General features: G+C 46.3%; 1 protein-coding gene across 1 annotated transcript in view; it reads left to right on the top strand.

The window, feature by feature from the left end:
• Positions 1-18,494, top strand: part of DTX4 (deltex E3 ubiquitin ligase 4) — a 35,841-nt gene that overhangs the window by 10,500 nt on the left and 6,847 nt on the right. Inside the window, exons 3-8 of the mRNA XM_050758525.1 lie at positions 5,931-5,992; positions 6,357-6,518; positions 8,298-8,359; positions 9,304-9,456; positions 12,418-12,579; positions 16,854-16,943. Of these exons, the coding sequence (XP_050614482.1) occupies positions 5,931-5,992; positions 6,357-6,518; positions 8,298-8,359; positions 9,304-9,456; positions 12,418-12,579; positions 16,854-16,943 (691 nt within the window). The remainder of the gene's footprint in view (positions 1-5,930; positions 5,993-6,356; positions 6,519-8,297; positions 8,360-9,303; positions 9,457-12,417; positions 12,580-16,853; positions 16,944-18,494) is intronic.

Raw genomic sequence — 18,494 nt, 5'->3', positions numbered from 1 at the left:
TACCTGTAATCCCAGCACTTTGGGAGGCTGAGGCTGGAGGATCGCTTGAGCCCAGGAGGTCAAGGCTGCAGTGAGCTGTGATCGTACCCCTACACTCCAGTTTGGGTGACAGAATGAGACCCTGTATCAAAAAAAAAAAAAAAAAAAAAAAAAGAAAGAAAGAAAAAATAAGATTGTGCCTACTAAGCAATAATAGGCAACATTAATTGAACTCCCACTATATTATAGTTTGGGGTTTTATCATCTCATGTAATCCTTGCAACAACTCTATGAAGTAGGCAAGTAGGCATTACCCCATTTATGGGTGAAGACAGTAAATGTTCACTTGTTCAAGGGTACATAGCTAATCATTGGCAGAGAATGGGATTCAGACTTTAGGACATCTGACACTAGAGCCCATATTCTGACTCTGCTGTGCTCCTCTTCTACCAAGTACCTACACAATGCCCAGCATTCAGTAGGTGCAAAATGAGAGTTTCTTTCCTGTAGTCTCTCTGGAAGCCAGAGAGGTGACTCCAAATTGAAATACTGGCCTCTTTTTAGTGATGACTTATTATGGGCCAGGCACTTCCCATACATTGTCTCAGTTATTTCTGTGACAACCTGTTGATGCTGTGGGTCCTGTTTGTATTGCTTTTTATGTTCTTGATTTTCCTGATCATAAAATTGAAGTGACCCAGGTTCATGTGGTGGCTGCAACCTTTGCCTGCCAGCCCCTGGTGTCTTAGCATCTCACAGCCACCCAGTCTTCCCTTCCTGTCTCCAGAGAGGCCTGGCTCTCCTTGTTGCCCCTGATCCCAGCTGATCAGGATGGTTTTCGATTGCATTGGGTGCTTAAGTCTGAAAGTCCAGACCGCCCTAAGAAGGTTGTTTTGATACTCGGCTGGGTCCCTGCACACAGAGGTTTGGTACTGGGAGGAGGAATGAAGGAGGGTACACCACAGAGTGGGAGGAGTGCTGGATTGGAAATCCAGAGGCCCAGCCCCTACTGCTACCGCTGTCACTGAGGTAAGCCACAGAATCTTTGCAAGATCCAGTGGCCTTACCTCCTCCATGGAGTTACCGTGAAAATCTCCACTAAGGGAGTTGGCCGTTGGCAGTGCGTTCTCTTACTCTGTGATCTAAGTGTTACGCACAGACATCCTGCTCAGAACTGATTTCCCAAGGAGAAACACAGAGCTCATGTATTATGCAGTAGGGGTTGGAACCCAGGTTTTGGTCTCCTGATCCACTGTTCTTTTGGCTAAAGCCCAGCTCCTCATTGTACGCAAAGGCAGTTTATAAAAGGCAAAATGCTGGCGAGATGCATGAGATTTTCATGACTTCCCCTGAGATGGCAGAAGTGTTTGGGAGCGGGGAATGGATGGCTAAACCTTGCTACTGCTTAATTTCAGTTTCACACAGCACCATCCTGGGGGCCTGTGCTGGATAAGAACACATCCTCCAGAAACTAGGACTGTCTGGGCTCGAACCCAAGTGCCTTGCTGTGTCACTTGGGGCAAGATTTGCATCCCCTGTCTTCAGTTTCCTCACCCGTAAGATGGGATAGTAATAGTAACTTCCTTTTACAGTTGTCATGAGGATCAAATGACATGCTAAGTGTATACACTTAGCACAGTACTTGACACATAATAAGAGTTCAGTCAGTATAGGCTGCTGTCATTGTGATTGCTGTTATTAGTGTTACCAGGTATCCATGTAGTTGAAGTCAAAGCTAAGTAGAGTCTGACATCCCACCTTGTCTCTGGTGCCCTTGACAAATGCCAAGTGACTTCATGCCATCACTGAGGGAGAGGCACCCAGGTGGCTTTGAATCTTGATGAGGGAGTGGAGTCAGCAGCTTTATCTATCTTCTTTATTTCCTCTGCCCGCTAATAGAATTGGGGCTAGAGAATGGGTGGAGGTCTGGGCAGCACAGTTTCAAATGGGCTAGAGAAACAAGTTGTTTTTTTTTCTCTACTCTGTTTTCCTGACGAGGGAGGCCCCCGCTTACTCCTCTCGATCTTCCAGCCCTTTGCTTTTCACCTCTTACCACCTCTCTCACCCCCACTCCCATCTTCTCCTCCAGCCTTTCTTGGCCATTTAATTAGCGTGTTTATTCCCTTTGTCTGGCATTGCCATCAACCTTCTGTCGCTGCAGGGCCCCTTTCCCCCTCCTCTCTCTGCCCATGACCTCTTCCAGCAACTTTCCCACGGAAAAAGGAAGACCAGGGAGGGCGGGAGGAGTGGGATGAAGAGAAAGGTTTGGGGGCAGGAACAAAAGATCCTGTGAATTATTCAGAGACAGAAGCAGGGGGTTTCTAAAGGGAAGCAAGAAAGGGGCTGTGCAGTGGAGGCAAGCGCCACCCCTCTAGCCCCCTCCTCTAGAGCTGAGGATTCTCTGTCTCCAGCTAGGCCTCAGTTGCCGTAGAGACAAGATCCTTGTCCCGCTGGAGGATTCCTGGGCTGGTGCATAACTCCGAGAAAAATACTGCTTCTCCTTGTGGTGCCTGCAGCGATATCCTCCCTCCCTCAAAACTCCTTTCTCTGCCACCTTGCCAGCTCTCTTCTCTTGTCTTAGTTTTATGTTTTAGCGACAGAAACAAAACCTTGGACCCTGCGTATCGGGGAACAGCCCAACTGAATGGGGGCAGAGAGTGTCTTCTGATTGGCCAAGAAGGGGTTAGCACGGACAGTTTTGGCTGATGGAGTTGCCTGAAGGATGTGAGATGCATGCCTGCCATTGGGTTGCTGTTTTCTAGGAGAACTCAGGCTTTTGTAGCTGGGGCCCCAACTGGGTGTGACCAGATGGGACTTGATGGGCTGTTCTCCAAGGTTTAACCAGTAATAGTGGGGGAGGTGAGATCAGGTGTTGTCAACTCAACCATCTCCAGTACTACCCAGCACTCAGCTTTCTGCTGGATACCCATGACCTCAAGAATCAGAATCAGAAAATTGGAACATTAGAGCAGAAAACGTCTTTCTTCAGCCCAATGCCCCTTTTATACTTGGGAGGCAAAAGCATAAACAAGCACCCAAACTTGCATAGGGCTCAGCTGTTTACACAGTTATTTGACCTAGTTCCTAAATCCTCACAGGGCCCCCGTGGGGCAGACATTTAGGATGCCCTGTTCCCAGCTGTGGTAACTCAGAGATGGTCAACAAAACGCAGAGAGGCTGTGTGGTTCTCCCAAAGGCAAAGCAGGTCATTGCTGAGCAGGGCTAAAACAGACTCCCTGACGCCAGTGCAGAGCTCCTTCCATTACACCGTTCTGGATTTCACAAGCAAATATCCCCCCTTCTCCCCAGGCCCCTCCTTCCCAGAGCCCAGTGACAAGCCCACCTACCATGTCATTCCTCTCCTCAAGTGGTAGGGACATGTATCTCTCCCACCTATTTGAACCCACAGTCTTCTTGTGTGTCCCAGGTGCGCATGCGGGCCCTTCCCTCCCTCTCTCCAGACCTTGCCCCTGAGTTCTTGAGCTGCCTGAGACGTGTGGTGTTCCGGGGATGGGATTATTTCCTGGTTCGCCAGATTGGGTGTGGAAACCTGCCAGTCCAGTTTATGGGAACAAAGGTGGCTTTTGTCACCCAAATCACAGCTACTTATCAGCTGGAGTGGGGGGTCTGGAGATGGCGAGGGAGAAGGCAGGTGCACGACTGAGCCCTGAGTGCTGCCCCCTGCTGGGGAGCTGGGAGCAGGACACAGGAAGCCAGGTCTTTTCCCAAAACCTCTCCGGAAAGAGCTGGGGGAAGAGAATCTGCCGTAAGTGGGGGACTCAGGGCTTGGGTGGCCACCTTGTTCTCAGATATTGAGGTGGGAAGTTGTCAACCAGTTTCCCTGGCATCTTCTAACCCAAGACCCTCACAGTTTTACAGATGAGGAAACTGAAGCTCAGAAAAGCTAACTACCTTAGCGAGAAACTCCCGTCAGGAATGGGACTTGAACCTGATTTTCCTGACTCCCCATCCACCATACCATGCCTGGCCCTGGGGAGCAGGTCACAGAGTCCAGAAGCAAGTCCATTCTTCTTTTCTTGGTCCAGTTGCCCTTGTTTTGTATTCAGCTTTCTATTCCATCCTCCCATCCTGGTTTGATTTATCCTGGGGACAGTTTCAGAAGAAAAGTGGCTTTGGGTGGCCTGGTGAGACACAAACATTCCCATCCCCACATCTGTTCTTTCACATCCATCTCCCAGCATTGGTGCACATGTCGTCATCCCTGGGAAGGGACAGAGCCCCGGGCAGGCTCACAGTAGCTTAGAGCTGGGGAAGCACCTCCCTTACAGACATGAGGGGAAGAGACAGACCCCATTGCTTGGCATGGAGGTCCCGTTGCAGCTTTCCCCATTCCTAATGGTGGGTTTATTCATTACGCTCTCTGAGTTTCTGATCTATGTTTGCAGTGTGGGATGTTACAAGGATTACATAAACACAAGAGCGTGGCATAGTAAATGGGCTCTGGTGCCAGATTTTCTGGCTTAGCTGTGTGATCTTACCAAGTTTCCTTAACCTCTTTGTGCCTCAATGTAGTTGTCTCTAAAATGGTGTTAATAAGTGCATCTCTTGCATAGGATGTTGGAAGGATTAGACAGGTTTGTATGCTGTGAGCAGTTGGAGCCAGTCTTGGGAGGAGGTGAGCTCCGTGAATGTTGGCAACTATAACATGTGAGTGAAGAAGGGCCATGAGCTGTGTGTTCACTCCTGACCCCCAGCATTGGGAATAGCCAACAGCACAAAGTAGGGCTCAGTAAATACTTTTTGGATGGATAAATCAATACACAGATATTCTTTTTTCCCTCCTCTTGCTTTCCCAGCACCATCCTGCCCCCACAGCAGAGCTGCTGGCTTCACAGGCTGTCTGCCTCCTGGAGTCATCTGTGACCGGGTCCATTAGCCTCTCCAAGCCCAGCTGCAGGAGTGTGGGTGGCAGAAGGGATGGCGCAAGACCCAGCCCCATGTGTCCCATATTTTCCGAGTCAGCGCTGTGGGGGGTCGTGCCTTTCCCAGGCAGCTGCGCCATCTCCTCTCCAGCCTGGCTGGAGTTGCTGGGGAAAAGGATAGAAAGGGGAGGAGGCTTTGCCTCGTATTTATATATGTCTCAGGGAAAAGGAGACTTGACAGCTGTTCTAGCAGTGGTTCCAAATGTTTTGCTGGGGATTACTATATCTGCATCCTCTCAGGAGCTTTGGGAAATGCAACTTCTTGTGCTCCACAGGTGGATATTCTGGTCTACATCTGGGACTCTGTCCTTCTAAAAGCGTCTTAGGTGACTCTTGTGTGTACCCTGGTTTGAACTTGCTTCTTTGTGTTTTCATTCCTTCAACAAATATCAGTTGAATGCCTGCTAGTGTCTGGCTCTGAACAAAACAGACAAAGATATTTTGCCCTTGTAGAGCCTGGATTCTAGAAGGAGGCATAATAAGCAATAATTTCCTTTAAAGGATCCTAAGTAGAGCAGGAGTCCTGGCGTGGGATGCAGGGGTGGGTAGCAGTATTCAATACGATGGTCTCAGGAACCTCACCTGGTAGGTAGGATTTAAGCCAGGACTGAAGGAGTTGTAGGAGGAAACTAAGCAGTTGTCTGGTGGAAGGGCATTTTGGGTACAGGGAACAGCATATGCAAAGGCTCTGAGGCAAGAATGCACCTGGCTCCTCGACAGCTGAGTGACATGAGAGGAAGCAAGATGAATAAGAGAAGCTGGGTGGCAGTGTTGGCAGATCGTGCCGGGCTCTGTGGGCCTTGCTAGGACTTTCGCTTTGACTCTGAGTGAACTGAGGAACATAGTTCTGAGGTTCTGAGTGGTGGACATGGCCTGACTTAGGTTTTGAAGATGCCACTTCCTGCTGTCTGCTGTGTTATGCACTTACTGCATTTTATTAGAATTAAATACTAGTCCATTTTGTTCCACATGTCAAAATGACATTGTATCTGCTCTTTCCTTTCACAGGGTCCCCACAGTCCCAGTGAAGAACCTAAATGGGTCCAGCCCTGTCAACCCTGCCTTGGCAGGTAAGAGAAACCCCAGGGTGCTCTGGGTTAAGGTAGAGAAATCAGAGTGATGAAATAGGTCATGAGCATTTGTGGGAAAAAAGGAGAGAATCTGGATATTAATGAAAGAAATGGTGATTTTAGGAATTGCATGGGAAGGGTATGAAGAGTTTGGAGAAGAACTTATTACTGAAAGGAAAGCATGCAATTGAAGATAAGTGAGTGAATAAATAAGTTTCTGGGGAAAGTGCAGGGTAGAGAATCCAGGAATTATGAGAACTTTCTCCTGGAAAGGAGGAGAGTAGGTTAATGGGGAAAGAGGAATTTGGGGAATGTTGAGAGCTAAGTCTCCGGTCCTTCCTCACCCATGCCCTGCCCCTTCCAGGAATCACTGGGATCCTCATGAGTGCAGCGGGGCTGCCTGTGTGTCTCACCAGGCCACCAAAGCTGGTCCTACACCCACCCCCCGTCAGCAAGAGTGAAATAAAATCCATCCCAGGGGTTTCCAACACAAGCCGCAAGACCACCAAAAAACAAGCCAAGAAAGGTACCAGCCTCTTGTCTCATGGGGTACTGAGAGTCAAAGACTTGGCTCTCAGCCCTGACTCTGCCTCCACCTCCAAGGGTCATAGCCACAGCTTCACCCTCTGTGCCTCAATTTCTGCATCTGCTGAGTGGGCCTAACCAGTAAACGTTGATAATTATACCAAAGCTGATTGTGTATGGATCATATAGAAACACCTTGAGAAATAAAAATATATAGTGCAAAAGTGTAGAAACATAAAAATATAAGATGTGGTACAAAGAAAATATGTTAGAAGAGAAAGATGACTTTGGCATTGGAACCAAAATAGACTGGAGTCAAATCGTACCTTTGTTTCTTGCAAGTTGGGTGACCACATGGAGCCCCTATTTTCTCATCTTTATAATGAAGTAAAAATAGTCACAACTGGTATAACTGGTATCCAGCAGGTATATCCTGGAATGCATCAATGACAGGATATAGTCACTGTCCTGTGTCCCCCTAGAATGCACAGATGCTCAGAAATCCTCCTTTAGGAACCCCCTCCTACCTGCACACAATCCGGCAAGTAAGGGGTCAATATCTGTACCTTCCTAGCATTGCAGGACCCCAGCTTAGCTCTGTGGCTGGTCTTTCTGGTCACTGGCATTAGTTGTTAAATTTGACCATCTCCCTAAGCCCCAACCTTGCAAACTTGTGAAGTTTAAATTGGATCATATGTGTGTGGCACTTAGCCCAGGGCCTGGCAAGAAATAGGCTCTTAATTACTAGAGCTTAATTCTTACAAGAGAAGCAGGGCAGCCAGAGGAAAGGGCCTGCATCGAAGCTTTTGGCTGTTGCATGATCCATTTCCTCAAACCCTTGTCCCACTTTTCCAGTCTATCAAGATTTCCCTGCTTAAATGAGCTCAGTTGCCTTGCTCATAGTCTTATAGGAAATAACAGCATTTTACACTTTCCCACTCTTCCTGTTATTATTAATAGTGCACATCGGGCCCTTATCTGGCAGAGAGCTAAAGGGCATTACATCCATTTGCTCATTCAATTGTCTAAGCAACCCTTTGAGGTAGGTGCTATTGCTCATCCCCATTTCCTAGGTGAGAAAACAGAAGCTTAGAGAAATTAAGGGAGTGGCCCAAGGTAGCACTGATCATTTTTCAGGCTGTATCATCCCATCCTCTACCTTCAGGTTGGGCTACCTTTTAAGAGTCCAGTCCCCCAAAAAAATCCCTAAATCATTGCAGCCCATCAGGATGCTTCCCAGAGGATCACACTTCCCCTGCTGCAGGGCTGTGCTTGCTGGCGGTGACAGTGTCATCCACAGCCAGGAAAGACTGTTCTGGAGTTGTGGGTCGTAACTTCCTTGTTTCCCATACAAATAATCTCACATTGACACCACATTATAAATTGAGACTATACTTAGCAAATTGTAAAATGAAGGTGGTAAGTGCCTGACGTCTATTTAACGTGTAACCGTTTACAAAGTGCTGTTATCAAATCATTTGATTACAAGGAAGAGAAACCCACTCAAACCTTCTCAATTTAAAAAGTGGGTTTGTTGAAAACAGGCAGAGATGTCAGAAAAGGGACTGCAAGAAGTAAAGCTTTCTCTTCAAACCATCTTACTTGCTTTTGCACAATCCATACTCTCTTCCATGTTCTTAACTTCCATTGCAGAAGGAATTCCTCCCCTTTTTGCTTTTAACTTGCCTAATAACTTCCCCCTCTGTCATGCCTAGCATGGCAAGGCTGTTTGATCTCTTACCTCTGCCTCGGTGACCCACTGAACCTCCTGTCTCTGCAGGTAAAACCCCAGAGGAAGTGCTAAAAAAATATCTCCAGAAAGTCCGGCACCCACCAGATGAGGTGAGTTCAGAGTTAGGAGAACGGGATTCACCTCTCCATCACCCACATGCATTTCCTCTGCCGTTGTCAGTTTCTACGGGATATGGCAGAGGCTTCATTCCAAGCTCTGATGGGTACAGAACTGGTCAGAGCTGACACTGAGGGTTCAAGGGCCATGGTCCAGAGCTGCAGCTGCACCTCAGTCTCTCCCGCCTCCCCCTTCAACCTAGTGCTGGTTGATTTTAAGCTACCTTAACACGGCAATCTCAATTCCAGAAAAGCAGTATGGTAAGCCACAAGAACTCACCTTAAAATGGGTTTGATACAGAACAGTGGTTCTCAAACAGAGACAATTTGGCCCCTGAGGGAACATTTGGCCATGTCTGGAGACATTTTTGTTGTCATTATTCTCAGGAGAGGAGATGTCACCAGCACCTTGTGAGTAGAGCAGAGGCCAGGGATGGTGCTAACCACCCTACAATGCCCAGGACAGTCCTCACAGCAAATAATTGTCCTCCCCAAAATGTAAATAGTTCTGAGGTTGAGAAACCCTGTTGGACATTTATTTAAATAGCAGTCCCTCTGGAACAGTTAAAACACAATTCCTTTACATTCCTTTACAGGTTCACCTCAAGTAAAGCTCGTCAGTGGGCTTGTCGACAGCATTTGTTTCCTCCATAAGCCATTGGAGGACAAAACAGAAGGGCAGTGCATTGTCATGGCCCTCATGATTATGATAATTTAGATGATGAGCCCAAGTTAATCAGTACCAGGAATTATTTCAGGACGTTGTTGTGTAAAATAAGATAAAACGATGTTTAGATTCCAGAAAGCACATACACCCTGATTTGTGGACGTTTTAGAAGAGAAGTGGTAAGAGCTCATCTGACCTCTGAGATCATGTGGAAATCTCCCAGGCTGGGTGAGAGCTGATGGCCTCTCTGCTGTGTCTCCTCCCTCCCCAGGACTGCACCATCTGTATGGAACGCCTCACGGCCCCCTCAGGCTACAAGGGCCCGCAGCCTACGGTAAAACCTGACCTGGTAGGGAAGCTATCCAGATGCGGCCACATCTACCACATCTACTGCTTGGTCGCCATGTACAACAATGGAAACAAGGTCAGTGCCAGCCTATGGGGCTCCTACCACCCTTCACACTGGGCTATGGAGTAGCAAGATGGTGAAGGCCCTATAGGGTCCTTGCTCAAGTGATCTGGGAAGTCTTAGAGATTACCCCTAGGCAAGAGTGAGGATCTTGGCTGTTCTCAGCAGGATCAGTTCTTTACTAAATTACGGCGCTGGTAAGACCCGTCTTCACCTTCCCTTTTGGGCTGTGCTATCTAACTCTCCATCTTCAGTGTCAGATCTAAGAGGGGGGTAGGTTTTTGTCCATGAGGGTTCTGAGGGGAGTGGCCCATTGTCATGGCCCATTGCTAGGTGAAGTGTGTTCCCATCAGTGAGAGAAAAGGAAGTTCTTATCACAGCTCTAGACCCTTGGTGAGTATTCGTTCATACCATTGTAAATGGGTTTCCCAATCACCCTTTCTTCTCCAGGGATAGTGATTTTCAGCTACAATTTTCTTTGGACAGTTTCAAAATACCCTTGATTGGCCCTTCAAAGGTACTAAAGACTGTTGCCAAAGTACACCTGGTAATCCCTGCCTTAGAATCCCACTGTTGGAAGAGGGGAAGGCTGTTTTGGATGCTTATTTTGACTATTATCTGACAATGCAATGGTATCTCCTCATTAGAGCTGGTTCTTTGGAGTCTGGAAGGCTCCATAGGTGATGATTCTTTCCTTACAATGTCTGAGCATTTCCTAAGTCATTGCCTCACGTTCTTTCCTATGCCCGAGATAACTTTTACTCCCCATCTCCATGAGTTTAAATACTACCTCTTTCTTCATGCCAAGCTTAGATTACATGAGAGTCTGTGATATCCCTGATAGCTCCCAACCTCTCACTAAGCAAGAAGTTTGTCTGGGTTTCAGGGTCTGTTCTATACATCTGTTACTGTGGGAAAGAAGTAGAGGCAAGAGAGGTGGGAGAGCTGAACTTGAATCCTGGCTTATTAGCTGAATGACCTTGGGCAAGGTTTTCCAATCTCTTTGAGATTTCATTTTCCATCTGGAAGATGGAGATTAAAACTATACCTACTTTATGGGGTGTTATGCTATTATTATTCAAATTGATATCACCTTTGTATTAAAGGCTGTAATTTTTTCCTTCATCTTCATGTAGCCTATTTGATTGAAGTTCTCAAAGCACTTTCTTGGTGTCCCTGAGAGACATGCTTCTAGTGGTGGGTGGTCGGTCATTGATGGGGGATGCAAATCTGGATCACTTGCTCACTTTCCCAACCCTGGGCTAAAAGATTTCATTGGGATCTTGCATTTCAAGAGGTTATTTTGGGCTTAAAGGGGTTCCTTAGCACATTTGTTCCCTATTTGATGTCTATATTCAAGAAGAATATGGTAACTCTACTTTTATTTCCGTGGGGCTTTCAAAAATGTTTCTCAAGAGTCTATGCTTTATTCTCTTTTGCACTAAGACTTTGAAGCTTGTGTTTTTATTTGATCAAACACATGAGAGAAAAGGGCCCAGGAAGAAGGGAGTGATTCACCCTAGGTCATGAAGCAAGTCAAGGCCAGAGCAGAGAGTGGGAGCCTGGTTTCAGAGAATAGTAACCCTGAATACGAGCTATTGCTTTAAGTGAGTAGACTGGAGAAGTCCCTAAATAGCTCAGCAGAGGATCCCTGTCTTCCTGAGGAGATGGGGATGTCCTGGCAAGCTTTCATTCCCAGCTGCACAGCAGCACATTTTACACACATCGCTCCCAGCCCATGCGCCTTCCTTCTCTTCGCCCCTCCTTTTTGCGAGCCTGGGAATAGGATTTGGTGTCCAGGCCCTCCTCCAGGCAGCACCTCACCAGGCCCTGCAGTGAGACCATACATCCCTGCATCCAGAACTGCCTCTTCCCACTAATGGAGCCACTGAGTTGCAATGCAAAGCTGGGGGTTTAAACAGACCCCACCCCCTGACAAGCAGTAAGTCCTTTAATCTTGCTGTGCCTCGATTTTCCTCTCTATAAAAAGGGACTAATAATTTCTTCCAGGCCAGTGTCAGAAGCTGAGGCCTAAATGAAACAAGAAATGTTAAACTCTCTTTATAGTATGATTTAAAGCACTATAATTACTGGCCTCATTCTCTCTTCTAGGTATTTGTGCAGACCTTACACTCTATCCTTCTAAGCAAATTCATAGCTATTCTTCAAGGACTGTTTTCTTAAAGTTATCCTCACTTACTCCAGCTCTTAGTGGCCAGTTTCTCTTTTCATAGCAGTAGTTTCCAAACCTGTATGAGCATCAGTCTTTCCACAGAAATTGCAAAAATGCTGATAACATTTAGATACACCACATGCTAAAAGCTTCCTATAGATTATCTCATTTAATTCTCTCAACAACCCAATGAGACAGATATTTTTTATCCTTCTCCTATAAGGGAAACTGAGACTCAGAGAAGTTAATTAATTTGTCCAAGGTCACACAGCAGGCAGATGGCAGAGCTAAGAATTACGTCTAGGCAGCCTGATTTTCGCATTCACAGCCTGAACCACTACGCTTTGCAGCTTCCCAGTTCTTACTCAGTGGACCTGATGTGGGGCCCACGCATCTGTATGATTAACAAGCTGTGTGGGTGATTCTGATGCTCAGGAACTGGGCAGTTGCTGCTCTCCAGGTCTTGCTGTCTGTTCCACCCATTTGGCACTGAGTAGCTGAATAATGACTCCCTGTGTCTGCTCCTGCCCTAGTGAGCTGGTCCCCTCCTCAGGGACAGGGGCTTCTCTTACATATCCCTCAGCGTGGAGCATGGGACCAGTTGTGGAATTTACCTCCTATTACTTTGAAGACAGCAGAAATGGCCTACGTGACTGAGCTGGGGGTGACAAACTAAGATCTATCACTCATTAGGGCACACTTTGTCCCCCTGGCCCTTTATCTCTGGTACCTTTTGGGACTGGGTGGGGAAGTTATTGCCAAAACTGTTTCCCAATCTGGCTCTTCTGGCCATGGCCCCTCAGGATGGGAGTTTGCAGTGTCCAACCTGCAAGACCATTTATGGGGTGAAGACAGGCACCCAACCTCCGGGGAAGATGGAGTACCACCTCATCCCCCACTCCTTGCCTGGCCACCCAGACTGCAAAACCATCCGGATTATCTACAGCATCCCCCCTGGCATTCAGGTGAGCCTTTCTCTCAGGTGAGCCTTTCCTTCAGCCCTTGGTTTTTATTGTTCTACATGTTTGTAGGTAAAATGTTACATATGAAGAGTCTCCTTCCCACACTTGTCCTCCATCTACCCAGCCTCGCCCACATCCCCTGACTTCATCGCCATTGTTCTGACTTTCCTATGTATCCTTCCAGGATTCTTTGTGCACATGCAACAGAGAACTGCATCCACCCCTCCCTTTTTTTTCACAAACAGTGCCATTTAGGCACATTGTTTGGCATCCTGCATTTTTCAGTTAACTATATAGTCTGTAGATCTTTCCACATCCATATAGAGAGAGCTTCCTCGTTCTTGTGTCTGTGTAATCATCCATTGTATAAATGCACCACTATTTGCATTCAGCAGTCTCCATTTGATGGGCATATGGATTGTTGCCAGTCTTTGGCTACAACAAATAATGCTGGAATGAATAACCTTGTACACATGTGAATATATCTGTAGAATAATTTTCCAGAAGTGGAATTTCTTTGTCAAACGGTATTTGCACTTGTCATTTGATAGCTATACTTGGCTTTGATTTTGGTGGGCATTACTTTCCTCTTTTGATTCTTTGAAAGACAGTCCTGAAGAACAAATTTGAGCACTATTCCTGCCAGTAAATCCAAATGTGGCACCTTCCTTTACACAATGAAGCTTTTTCTGAGTGTTCTGGGGCATTCACTGTATGCATTTCTTTAGCAAATATTAATTCCTCTTTTCCTCCCCCTAGTTTTCTTCTTCCATTTTGTCTTTTATTTAACAAACATGTGAGTGTGGACTATGGTCCAGACATGTTCTAGACATTGGAGAAGCAATGAGCAAAGTAGATGTAATCCTTGCTCCTTGAATTCCCTATTCTAATGGGGCCAGGAAGGCCATAAAGGAAACAAATGAATAAACAAGGTACTTCCAGATAGCGATCATCGATGTGGAGGAAATAAAACAGGAAGTTGTGATAGCCTGCAGAAGAAGTGAATAAATCATGGTTCTTCCTGGAGGGGCTTACCAGCCAGTCAGGGGAAGATAAATGTACATCACTAACAAAACCTCTGAGATGCAATGTAGACAAAGTGAGAACACAGGCCTTCAAAGTCCGACGGACTGGGTTCTACTTCCCGGCTGAGTCTTTATTAGCTGGTGCCTTTAGCCCAGGGGTTCCCAACCCTCAGGCCACAGAAGAGGCTGCACAGCAGGAGGTGAGTGGTGGGTGAGCCAGTAATACCACATGTGCTCTGCCTTCTCCAGATAAGCGGCAGCCTTAGATTCTCATAGGAGCACAAACTCTATTGTGAACTGTGCATGTGAGGGATCTAGGTTGCTCACTCCTTATGAGAATCTAATGCCTGATGATCTGTCACTGTCTCCCATCACCCCCAGATGGGACCACCTAGTTGCAGGGAAACAAGTTCAGGGCTCTCACTGATTCTTCATTATGGTGAGTTGTATAATTACTTTATTATATATTACAATGTAATAACAATAGAAAGAAAGTGCGCAATAAATGCAATGCTCTTACATCATCCCAAAACCATCCCCCACCACCCCGGTCCATGGAAAGGTTGTCTTCCACAAAACCAGTCCCTGGTGCCAAAATGGTTGGGGACCGCTGTTTTAGACAACAGGCTCTTGACCTTTTGGAGCCTGATTTCTTCACCTGCACAGCCAGGAGCCCAACTGGCAGAGGTTTGGTGAGAATGGGAGATAACGTTTGTCTATGCGTATTGAAGGATGAGCACAGTGCCAAGATGCTCCACACCTGCTTGTCAACATTATTTTAGGTCCTCCTTGTCATGGTAAAGAGGAGGGCTTATGTCTCTCTGTCTGGGAGGGTCAGAGGAGACTTTCTAGTGCAGGGAATTCTCTAGTTGAGTCTAGAAAGACATGAAGAAATGGAGGAGAATGTTTTTGGTGGGAGGAGGTAAGAGGGTTGTAGAGGAAAAATTTGAGTATCAAAGGACAAGAAGGAAGGGTTTCATTTGGGGCTCAAGACTTGCAAGGAAGTACAGGGAGGAAGCATGAAGGAGGTGCAGGGAAAAGACTAGGCCATGAGGGAGGTTGCATCCAGATCATAGAAGGCGTTGAATACCAGGGCGGGGGTCATGGATTTTACTCAACAGCTCTTGGGTGTGCAGTTAGGAGTATGGACCACTGTGTGATTGCAATTATGCTCTAGGAAGGCTAGTCAGGCAAGAGTCGGGGATGGCCAGAGGGAAGAAGACCAATTAAAAGACCACTGCCACAGTCCAGGCCCTAGGAATGGGGCTCGAACAAGGGAAGGCCAGGATAAGGAAGAAAGAGATACGGTTGGATATGGGGTCAGGTGAGACTTCTCGAGTGTCTCAGAGGCAGTGAGTCAAGGTGATACAGACATGAATGAAAAAAACAGGACTTGGGAGAAACAGCCAATGATCTGGTGAGCAGTAGAACAGACCGAAGCTTGCAAAGACAAACCTGGGGCTACCATTTCCTCCAGGATTAAAGAGCAGAGAACCCACACTAGGGGATAGAGGTGGCGCATGCTGCCTTGATGGGTGCCGTGGTGGTTCCTCCTGAAAAACCCAAGCTCGTATCAAGAGAAATGCAGCTCTCCACTGTTAGGATCTACATTCATCCCTCCGTGTAAGTAGCAGGACACTCAGTGCCATGTCACTCAAGTTTCCAGGCACCACACAGGCATGCGCCTCTGTGAGGAGTCGAGACCTTCAAGCTCTGCATTCACTGCAGAGAACCATTCCCTTGGGGAGAAACTCTGGGTTGGGCTGAGGCAGAGTCGTGACTGCTCCACTTAGCAACGAGCTGGGAGGGCACAGCCGTGTTGGGTCAGTGCCAGGCAGGCATCTGAGTTGGCCACACAAGCAACAGTCCCAGGCAGATCAGGAGCAGTCAGAGCTGTGGTTAGAATTGGCCTTTCAGTCAGGCAACTTGATTTAGAAACAGCCGGGGCCATGGGAAGGTTGTAAATTTGTAGTGATTTCCTATGAATGTAAAATTCATAAATGCTGCATTCTGCATCTCCAAGAAGGCGTTGTTGCTTCTTTCAGCTCACGGTGACCTCTCCCTTCTCTGAGACCCCATTGCATTTACTGCATCAAACCATAGGTGATCTTGAATCAGGTTAACTATTTAAGAAAATGGAAAACCACAGAATTTCTTATCATTTTGGAACCATGGTCCATAATAAGAGAGAAAGAAAAATCTGGGGTTTTTTCTTCCGTTTTTTCATTCATTTGTTCTTCCACACTCATTCATTTATTCAGACAGGATATATTTGCTGATCATGTACATGACAGCATGGAAGTATCAGTTTTATACTGGTTGAATCTAGAAGGGATTTTTAAAGAGGATTCCATCCCTGAGGGGGTCAAGGATGCTCAGAAATCATAGACAAACCTTTGTATGGGGAGGGAGAGATTTGGTCATTGTTACCGGGAGAAAATTTGCCGCTTTTCATGAGCTTCTCAAGGGGGCCTGTGGACCCATTCTGGGCACTGATTAGGAAACCTGTTCTCACTCAATTGTTCTTCAGGTTTTTTTCTCACTCAGTGGCCTGAGACTGCCTACTTAATAGGGTATTGGGTGGCAATAGCTGAAATGCTGTTAGAAGATTTTTAGTCCTGACTATCCCAATTCCTATTGTTAAAGAAGAAAACAAACAAAAACCCATAAGGACAAAGGAGAAAATCCACAAGAATCATTCAGAAAATTCTTTTGGCATGCCTCGTAGCTTGGAGGCACTTTCTTTATTCTGAGTAGTTAAAAATCCAGAGTGTGCCTCAGGAAATCTGGGCTTCAGTTTTAGCAAAGCTGCTAATGTTACAGAAGCCACTTATCTTCTCTGCACTGCAGATTTCTTCTTTTGTAAGACAATAGATGATGAAGATGATGGACAATGATGTTAAACATTTACTGAGCTCTTACTACTCATCAGGCACTGCTCACTTAACATTTATAACAGCCCCATAAGGGAAGGACTCTGCATCATTCCTGTTAGAGAGATGGGGAACAAAAGCCCCAAGGGAGGGTTCCAGCTAACACAGTGGGAGGTAGCAGCTCTGCATCCAAACCCAGGTCTAAGGACACAGAAACATGTGTTAAATGACCATTCACAGTGCTTTCCGGGTCTGTTCTCTCTTGAGGCGCTGTGGGAATTATTATTATCATTATTATTGAAATTAGTCACAGCCTAACCCGCCTCTTATCAGAAATATTTTGAAAAATGCCATTTGCTTGCTTGCTTTCTGCTTTCAGGGACCAGAACACCCGAATCCTGGGAAGAGTTTCAGCGCCCGAGGCTTCCCACGACATTGTTACCTTCCGGACAGCGAGAAAGGGAGAAAAGTAAGACCGGAGGTTTCCACACAGAACTAGGTTTTAGAATAGATCGGGCAGTTTACTTCTATATCAAGGCCTAAAGTTTTACTTCTTACAATGCACAGACCAAAGAGAACTGTGTCTCTTTTAACTCTAGATGCACACAGTAGCAAGGTCAAGTTTGAGTCAACCATAGGTGGGGTGGCTACGATTCGAATTTTTTTGGTTTTTTTTTGCAGGTGGGTGGGAGTGGGACATTTCGTTTGTGTATTAGCCTGTTCTCACGCTGCTAATAAAGACATAAATGAAACTGGGTAATTTATGAAGGAAAGAGGTTTAATTGACTCACAGTTCCACGTGGCAGGGAAGTCCTCACAATTGTGGCAGAAGATGAAAGGCAACTCTTACATGGTGGCAGTCAAGAGAGAATGAGGGCCAAGTGAAAGGGGAAACCCCTTATGAAACCATCAGATCTTGTGACACTTACTCACTACCACGAGAACAGTATGGCGGAAACCGCCCCCATGATTCAATTATCTCTCACTGAGTCCCTCCCACAGCGTGTGGGAATTATGGGAGCTACAATTCAAGATGAGGTTTGGGTGGGGTCACAGTCAGACTGTATCAGTTTGTTTCCTCTCTAGGGTATTACTGGCAATAATTTATCTATTTTAAGATCCTGTGTCGAGAGTCCTGCTGCTTAAAAGCTGGTCCTGGAACCAGCACCAGTGGCACCACATAGGAGCTTGATAGAAATGCAGAACCAGAAGCCACTTCATCTTAACGAGATGCGTAGCTGATCTGACAACACCTTGAAGCTTGAGAAACACTGGTCTGGGATAGGGATCTTAACATGTAGATTATTTTCTTTTTATGTACTTTCATATCATTTGAATTTTTCCCAAAAGGGCAGAGAAAACAATCATTGGATTTCTGGATTCCTAGTGATTCATGATTAGGCGTCAGTGGTTCTATGAACTCTAAAATTCGAATAAAAAAATGTATGTTTGTATTTCTATGGATGAGGCCAGAAAATCGTTGGATTTTCAAAATCTTTCCTGATTTCAAAAGGAGTAGGAACCATTGATCTACAGGGAGTACTGGGGGGAATATTGGACAAGATGTATTTTAGTGAGCTTTCTCTCCAAATTTCCGCAGCTTACTTCAACAAGTGTTTATTTGTCATGCACTTTGCATGTCAGCAGCTATGGCTATGTTGTTGCTATGGGTCAGTGTCTTAGTCTGTTCTGGCTGCTGTAACATAGTGCCGTACACGGGGTGGCTTATAAACAATAGACACTTATGTCTCACAATTCTGGAGCCTGAGAAGTCCAAGATCAAGGCGCTGGTGGATTTAGTGTCTGGCTAGGACTCCTTCATATGAACCCATCCTGGTTCGTAAATGGTGCCTTCTCACTGTGTCCCCACATGGTAGAAGGGGGCAAGGGGTTTCTCTGGGGCTTCTTTTATAAGGGCACTAATGTCATCCATTTAGGGTTCTGCTGTCATTACCTAATCACCTCTCCAAGGACCCACCTTCTAATACTGTCACCTTGAGGGTGAGGATTTCGACATGGC

The sequence above is a fragment of the Macaca thibetana genome, chromosome 14, assembly GCF_024542745.1.
Source record: "Macaca thibetana thibetana isolate TM-01 chromosome 14, ASM2454274v1, whole genome shotgun sequence".
NCBI lineage: Eukaryota > Metazoa > Chordata > Mammalia > Primates > Cercopithecidae > Macaca > Macaca thibetana.
This window is presented reverse-complemented; position numbering and strand designations above follow the sequence as displayed.